This window comes from Sardina pilchardus, chromosome 4 (assembly GCF_963854185.1).
Source record: "Sardina pilchardus chromosome 4, fSarPil1.1, whole genome shotgun sequence".
Classification (NCBI taxonomy): domain Eukaryota; kingdom Metazoa; phylum Chordata; class Actinopteri; order Clupeiformes; family Clupeidae; genus Sardina; species Sardina pilchardus.
In genome coordinates, this window is record NC_084997.1 from 25,021,493 (window position 1) to 25,030,549 (window position 9,057).

The window sequence follows — 9,057 nt, forward strand, 5'->3', positions numbered from 1 at the left end:
CAGAGTGGTTCACTTGCATACATTCGAGTCCCACTATTATGAGCTTAATGGGGTATTATTGGAACAAACAGTTGTGATTTACACAATACTATCTGGGGGAGCACGTGCCACCTTTCTGTTAATGGGCATGATGCCCCTGAGGCCAAATGATTCAGACGTTTGCATTGTCACTTTAAGCGTCTCCAAGTACTGTCTAGAATTCTTCAGTGCATTTGTAAAAGCAGTTGGAATGACTACAATGGTGTCCCTTGAACACAAAAACAAAACATTTTGCTAACCTTTAGTCCTTAGCGAGGGTAACATGAGAACACAGGGTGTAAATAGAGAGAAGTGTGTGCGTGTGTGTGTGTGTGTGTGTGTGTGTGTGCGTGTGAGAGTGAGAGAGATCATCGTGCCTAGAACAGGAAACAGTGGTGTGAACTGCTTCATGTACACTACTTATTCAGTGTCATCCATTTCCTGAAGTCTTTAGGCAAGCATCAGAAAGAGAGAGGATGTTGCTAATGACCATGAGATTCCTTTGCTTCCTTGTTCTTATTTTGCAACCAGTATATTCATGTAAGTTCTATTACACTTTTTACTATCACTTAATGACAGTTAATTCTTCAATGAATCAACCTTTGGGGAAGATAAAAATGAAGATAGCCCGGGGCTATACTATTGAAACTACACAGATGAAAAGGCTCTAAAATATATAATATTATTCTTTTCATATTCGTTCCTTTGTATTTACATTCATACATGTTTGTCACTTAAGTCAACTACACAGACTACAAGTTATCGAGAGGCTACCTTTGAAAGAGATGGGCGAGGGGCTATGTGGATGAAGTGGTAAAATAAGAGGCGAGTAAACTATGAATTCTGTGATCACGGTGAGGTGGACTGAGCCATGCGTTATCGGATTTTTAAAAAAGGCATTCAGAACATGTTTGATGATGGTGGAGGTTATTGAGTACTGTTTGTAACAATACCAATGGTTCACACCCATACCAATTAAATGGTATTCCTAGAGTGTTGATGAATGTACATAATTGTGAATGTGGGTGATACAGTGCAATCTTTGAATGTTGCAATTGGTGAATAATCTCTTGACAAGTGGATAAACTCTTAAAAGAGGTGGATAAAATCTATTTCTGACATTTCAGAGGTGGATAAACTGTGTTTAATTGCGTTTAGCCTCCACTACATCCCTGGCTATACAGTTTAACGTGAATGAAACATAATGAAACATAACATGTTTTCCTTCAGCTGCCAACCTAATTCAAAGTAGCCTGTTATAGACCTGTTCAATTGCGCAGCCCCCATGTAAAAGAGAAGTTACATTATAGGCCTAGCCTACCGTTTCATTGTGGCTTTTGCTGAAAATAGTTGCAAATGGTTTGCAACACACGCTTGAATCAAACATTCTTTAGAACGCAGATGATCAACCTTCTGCTTTCACTTTTGAATGAAGTTCCATTGCAAGAAATGACCAGACTACTTGGGGAGTGATATGAAAGACGTACAGTAGGCGTAAATAAGAAGCACAAACCCCATTTCCCTTGACAGTGGTCTGTTATCGAGACATATCACACCTCCAAATGTTGAGAAGGACCATTCATGTGAATGGAACTTTCTGCAACACTCTGAAGAGCCATGTAATGTTCATTATCATTAGAGGAAGTCGATTAAGAAAAAATCAGTAAATTTGCAAGTTGCAACCCTTAAATTTGCAACCCTATCTGGGACTATACCACTGGGACTATATGAACAAGCTCCATATAAGTCTATTTGTCATATGTATGCCTTTGTAATTACATTCATATTCATATTCACACAAACACACACACACAAACAAACAAACCAGAAACAAACCAGCAACAGAGAGCATTTTGTGCACACTTGACAGACTTCACATGACCTCATGCTACACATGCCTTGTGTGTACTGTACCTCATGCTAATTCTTTCGTCATTGCTTCCTGAAGTAATCGTAGTAACCAAGTGGTGTAACTTTTAGTGAAACCACGCACAGACGGGGAAAACGGTTTTGCCACTTTTACTGGACTTCACTTTACTGCAGCCAAAGATACACTTGAAGAACCCTGGTCCCCACATTTAAACTTGGGGGAAACAATACACACAAACAAGGCTTCTAAGGGAAAACAACCCTACTCGGTTGACACATTTTCACATGCAATAGTAATGTGTGTTAGCTCTTTTGATTCCATCCCTTAAGTACAAGAACAATTGGCATATTGCCCAGCTGAGTGTTAGTTCTTGGTGGAAGACTCTGTTGCATGTGTCAATAATGGCCGGGTTTCCCAGAATCGCTAAGAAGCTCTTAAGTGCTAAGAACTTCTTAGGAGCGTTCATAGAACATTCTTACAACGCTCCTAAGAAGTTCTTAGCACTTAAGAGCTTCTTAACGATTTTGGGAAACCCGGCCAATATTTGTTGTCCCTCCAACTCTTCCCCAGCTATTACAAAAACTAAGGTGTACGGCCTGAAAGGTGGGTCCATCAAGCTGTTGGTGAACTCGCTGCCCATGGCAAAAGTAACCTCCATTATCTGGAAGCATAACAAGGATAAAGCTGCAGAATGGTTTGAGGAGGATGGTGAATCAACACCTACATATTATCTTAATTACGTCGATGTGACTAATTTGGACATGGAAACATGGTCCCTGACTATCTCAGACCTGCAGCCAAAATTCATGGGCGAGTATTCGGCTGAGGTAAACAACAAAGACCCATCTCAATCTTGGGACCTCATAATATTGGGTGAGTATGATTTAGTTCAATAAAGAAGCCTGAGTCAGAAAGAAAGAAAGAAAGCATCCACTCACATTTGTATTATATTTACATGTTTTTATATGTACTGTACTTTTTTCAGCATTTTACAGACCACTAGTACAATCCTGACACATATTCTGACGTTTTGGACCTTTTGTTTTATTTTAGCTTGAAAGCCTGGTGCAGTGAGTGGTGCATCTGTCTGCATTAAAATAATTGGACTTGTTTATTTTGACATCATGAAGTTGTCAAAATTGTGCTTGGTTTTGTGTGTTAAATACAGTCAGCTCATATGCATTGTTTGGATGATGGAAAATATGTTCTTCCTTGAGCAGAAGCCGTGCGAAAGCCTACAATCAACAAAGACTTCAACAGTGTGTGCAACACCACTAGTTGCACCCTGACCTGTGAAGGAGCGGCATCACAGAAACTCATCTGGTATGATGCTGGTGGACAGAACATTTCTTCAGACTCAACGATAACTGTGCAGAGGAAAGACCAGGACATGGAGTACACCTGTCAACTGAGTAATGAAGTGAGCAACGCCACCAGCAGTGTGAAAGTCCCACGTCTGGATACTTTCGGTAGTGTTTCACAACAATGTCTTGTCTTTACTTTGAAATTACCCTGAACCTTAATTATTATAATGGCCCTTTTATGAAATAAGTATAGTATACCATACAAATATTAATCTGGACAATTCAGCTGCCTTGACATAAAATAATCTCCCCATGACCCAGTCTGAACTGTTCATATAGAGCCATCTTTCCCAATTTCATGAACCACTCCCTAAAACAACGAGCTTCTTTCATACCAAAGCCCTCATTAGTAACAGTGTCTAATTTAGATTACATGATATTGGATCATTCCATGTGAAATCATCACATTTTTGGACTGCATCACCACAGATTTCAATAAAACTTGAAACATAACAGTTCACCCCATGCATTTATATGGAGGATTTTTTTTAGTACTGCATTTCCTCATTATAAAGTCTCCTTTAACGTATACTAGAACATTCACTGCACCATCATCATCTCATTTCTGTTGGAGGTGGTGGTTAGAGGCTTTTACATCTGAACTCTTCATATATTCCTGTGAGGAGCAGGTGGCCTGATGGTGGTGTATATATGTCTTGGTGTGATGGCCGGTGCGGTTTCAGTGATCGGGCTCATACTCTGCATATGGAGACAAAGGAGGAGAGACAGACTCTCCAAAGGTATAAGACTTATTATTATTTTTTATTTTCTCTCATTCATAGACACACACATACATCGGGGTTACCAATAAATAATCATGTACATTTAAAACTGTTTCAATCCATCAGTGTCCACCGTTCAGCTCAGTTCAGAGGATCACAGCAACATCTATACTAATATGCAAGGAGACTCTCCAGTTTCTTTTCTGCATCCACAATGATCACTGCATCTCCCATGCAAGAAGAAAGCCTAGCTTGAGATTGAACATTTGATCAGTGGACATCTCCATGGTCTAAAGTCATATTGTACATCATTTTGAAGGCTTGGACTCTTGAGAATCAATATACATGACAATCTTTGTAATGTAAAATATGTATATTGTCTTACATTGTCTAACTATGTCTCAATTACATTTAATCAAAAATGCCCTCCTCTATCATTGGTGCTTCCCTACCTTCAAGCTGCAGAGTATGTCCTTAGCAATAAGTAGATACAGCATATTGAGTCACAGGAATCCATAGAAATTGAATAATCATGTTATTGTATCCAATATGTTTTGCATATGTATAGTCCATAATGACAAATATTGGTCTAAAGTATTCACGTTTTCTTCTATATTGATCTACTTTTGCACACAGCTTCAAAAGACCTGAAAAAAGAAAAAAAAAACAATACTCTAGCCTCTGTATCTCAGTGTCAATACATCACACTCTTATTTTGATCCAAGAAACGACTGTGTCTCAGTTTTCCAAAGAGGTCAAGTATTTGATTATACTGTAGGTCAAATCAAATGAGAACAGTGGCCTCTGCAGCATGCACTGTGCAAAGTCAGGCAAAAACTTGAAATTGGTAGTGAGAACCAATTAGTTAAATTAGTTCTCCTTTAATCTAGGACTAGGTGTTGTCCATTTATAGGAAACTGGTCAACAGTATCCAGACTTAATTCCTAATAAAAGTGTTACATCTCAGCTCATGTTTACACAATAATGATGTGAGCATATTGGCTTAAAGTTTGTTTGGGTAACACTTTACTTGACGGGTTTCATTCATAACACATTCATAACAGCTGTCATGAACTGCATGAAGCATTCATGACTGATTCATGAAACATGACTCAACATTCATACCAGCACTTTCATGAATGTGGAAGACAAAACGACGAAAACTTGTCAAAATAAAAGTCCAACAATCTAGTAATCCATATCAGGGTATTATGAATCCTCTCCAGCATTTGTAAACATCTCATGAATATTTTATGAGGTCTACTTCTAATGTCACTTTACTATACGAGTTGTGAAGTATTCATCATACTGGGAAGTGAACTGACCATCTGTGGACCTCTAAATGGTTGGACATTCCTGTATTATATATCTACAGTATATACAGTCATTGGTGTAGACAATTATGCATTCGTCAGAGGTTACCATCATAAAATAAACAAACAGACAAACAAAAAGTTAAATTCTCCTGGACACTGGACTTCCCCGTTGACTAAGATGTAACATGATCAGGTTGGCTAAAACAAAAAGACAACAATGCTGCTTTGTGATTGTTGGACTTTTATTTTGACAAGTTTTTGACGTTTTGTCTTCCACATTCATGAAAGGGTTGGTATGAATGTTGAGTCATGTTTCATGAAACAGTCATGAATGCTTCATGTGCAGTTCATGACAGCTGTTATGAATGTGTTATGAACGAACCCGTCAAGTAAAGTGTTACCGTTTGTTTTGATTCATATATGTATATTGTTATTAAAGCTTTACTTGCAATAAATTATGGCCCTGTGGAAATATGACTGTTTTAAGTTTTTTCCACGTTTCTTCATATACATAAACATTTACAATGACATGTTCATCAAGACTACAAAGCCAGCTCAGCCACAGAACTCCTTCCCTACCAAAAGTTCACTTGTTCACTAGTTGATATGATTGCAGGAGAGCTGAATATCTGGCTTAATCTTTGAACCTTGTCCTGAAATGCCTATCGTGGAGATTGCATGAGAGTTCTTAGGGTGGAAAAAAACCCATCTCTCAAAGGTCAAACATGCCACTTACTCGATAACTGGACAGACATACAGTATCTGACAGCTCTTTGCATCCAAATAAATATGAGGATATTTAACTTCTCAGGTCTCAGGTTGTATAAGACTGGGATCATAAAAGAGGTCCCATGTAGTGTCAGAATCTTACTGTACTTCCTGTCTTACTAGTGATCTTCAACACCGGCAACACTTTGTTTGTCCACCAGATGTCCTCCTTACAGTAAATCTCTCCTGATCACCTCACCTGCCCTCTGATCAACACCTGTACCACATAACCAGATTGCCAGCATACAAAACCCAATAACCCAATTGAAATTAATATGTAAAAGTGAGAAATGAGCAATACTATCCCTGAATATTATTGTGGAAACTTGCCATAGTATTAATTTATAGCTTAAAATAAATTCACACCGAGGGTGAGGTACCAAGCTTTATTCTCTGCAGAGAAGGCTAAACTGAACTGAAGTGTTTGCAGACAGACTTCCTATCTGTCAGCTCTTTTTTATTATAACTCAGGTTTTGCTGACTATCCCTAACCGTACTCTATCATCTGAAACACAACGTCACAAGTACATTTGATCAGAAGAAGACACAAAAAGAGAACATTAGGTTATCTTAGGACAGAGAAAACAAAAGTATCAACTACGGTATTAGTTACATTAAGAGAAGACAGCATTATTCAGATGCCAGGGCTATACAGTAGCAACAAACAGGACATTTTGAAAATAGATAAGGTTGGAGTCTGAGGTTATCAAGGTCAGTGGGACTATACCTTATATGGACAGTGGCAGGAAAATGTGAAATCCTGAGTTATGTGATTCTCTTTTGCAACATGCTAGCTGGTCACGCCGGATTACAGCGACTACGCTAATATAAAGCTAACGGGCCGTTTTCTAGATTAGGACAATGGCTGGGTCGGCTACAAAACACTTTGGCTCTCTCATCCAACTCTAGGGACTGCGGGGAGTGACCCAATTTCACCTGGGGGTGGCGTATTCCTGGGAATAACGTAGTTTAATATGAAAAAACGGTGAAGTGCTCCTTTAAACATTCAAGCAAGCAGCTAGTATTAGGTGAAAAACGTCACAAATGTCCTTGATCCATTCGATCTGCAGACTCTGCTGTGAATGCTGATAAGACCTACACCAGTGATACAAATTAAATTAATAGTTTACATATTGATATAGACTAGATTGGAGAATAACATACAGTATGTCATATAATCGAAGATAATACACATAATACAACAAACAATGATCAGTGTCACAGTGAAAAGTGACACAAAAGGCCTACTTGGTAATGTTCAGGCCGCATGAGGGGGCACACTGGGTAAATAGTGAACTTGTGTCAAAAAGTCTCATATGGTCAGAACAGGAGACAGTGGTAGGAAGCGTGTCATGTAAACCTCTCAGTGAGTGTCAACCATTTTGTGAAGTCTTTGAGCTAGCATCACAGCGAGAGACAGAGAGAGAGAGAGAGAGAGAGAGAGAGAGAGAGAAAGCGAAAGCATGTCACAAATGACCATGAGACTTCTTTGGCTCCTTGTTCTTATTTCACTACCAGTATGTTCAGGTAAGTTTTATTTCTAGTTCTTGTTTTCTATCAAGAGTAAACAATATTTAATAATGTATTTATTGAATCTTTGGGGTAATAACAATGAATATAATCTGGGACTATTCCTCCACTGGAACTATACAGATGAACAAGCTCCTTATAAATCTTACTCACATTTGTGCCTTTGTATTTACATAGATAGATAGATAGATAGATAGATACTTTATTGATCCCCAATGGGAAATTCAAGAATCATACCGTATGTGTACATACAAAGTCATTGTCAATGTACTGTCATTTGTCACGTACAACACATACAAGATGCAGAGGTTAACAACAAGTCTACATGGGTGTGAGATACATGCAATGCTTTTCCTGTACACTCATGCATTTCAAGTGGAGAGTTAACTGTGTTAACAATATCTTCTGTTATATTTCGTTATTTAAGTGTACTTTAAAGGAATGCCACATCAACCAATAGGCTTACTCAACTTGGTGCAGATCTGACTAACAAGGAATTTGACTCCAGTTAATCTTTGCTCCCAAAGTACAACACTCAACAATAACATCAAAAGAAAAACAAAATGTCTAAGGGGTTTTATCCAAAAGTAACAAGGTTGTGTGACAACATTCGGACCAAAGTAAAATGTTGATTTCCCCATAATTTGAAACATATACTGAATGAAATTGTTTTATGATCCATGAACAAACACTTGAGGCTTTTTATAATTGTATGATAGTTGGGGGGGTTATCCTAAAAGCCAGTTATATACTGTACCTAGGGACAAGAGATTTTTACGGCTTTTGCAATGTACCCAAATACGAAAAAAAGGATGGATTCTTAAACATTATTGTAAATGATTTATTTTTCACATTATACAAATTAATTATGAAATAATTCTGAAAGAAATATTATTAATTCAGCTTTACAAGACACTTTTGTAGAAGAGGCGTGCTCTCTCGGAGGAGGGGCGGGACTGTCAAGCTCTATTGGCGTAGTTCAAATTATGACTCCGTATACGCTTGGATAATCCTCCAACCAATCAGACCAACGATCTGATGCATCCGATGCATAAGATAGTTTGTGATTGGAGCCAAAGGTTCTGGCAGGAAACAGAGGAGATAGATGTGCAGGTTTCCAGCCTGAGCTGTCGGGCGAAATCCAAATTCGCCGGCAGGTTAGGCAGGGTTCACCCAGCCTACGCCACCCTACACTGAACTAACGCAATCAATGGGCTAAGGTCTATCACAACTCCTGATTGCCTACAAAAGACAAGGGGACGGACTCAAGCCTTGAGATTGTTTTACAACAACAATATCTTTTTTTTTCTACCTCCGCCAAGGAGATATTATGTTTTCATCGGGACTGTTTGTCTGTTTGTTTGTTTAGATAACTCAAAAAGTAATGGATGGATTTCGATGAAATTTTCAGCGAATGTCAGGCATGACCCTAGGAAGTAACGGTAACATTTTGGGAGTAAATCCGTCGG

At 38.5% G+C, this 9,057-nt stretch overlaps 1 protein-coding gene across 3 annotated transcripts; it reads left to right on the plus strand.

Moving 5' to 3' along the window:
• Positions 1 to 479: 479 nt before the first annotated feature.
• Positions 480 to 5,025, plus strand: LOC134077838 (T-lymphocyte surface antigen Ly-9-like). 3 transcript variants are annotated; one of them, XM_062533476.1, is made up of 5 exons: positions 480 to 558; positions 2,459 to 2,761; positions 3,109 to 3,357; positions 3,876 to 3,992; positions 4,101 to 5,025. In XM_062533476.1, exons 1-5 carry the CDS (start codon positions 495 to 497, stop codon positions 4,190 to 4,192), a joined length of 825 nt encoding a protein of 274 aa, XP_062389460.1. In that variant the 5' UTR covers positions 480 to 494; the 3' UTR covers positions 4,193 to 5,025. The 3 variants fall into 3 exon arrangements, with proteins under 3 accessions (XP_062389460.1, XP_062389461.1, XP_062389462.1); XM_062533477.1 differs by having other exon boundaries at positions 3,879 to 3,992; XM_062533478.1 differs by having other exon boundaries at positions 3,882 to 3,992.
• The last annotated feature ends 4,032 nt before the right edge of the window (positions 5,026 to 9,057 follow it).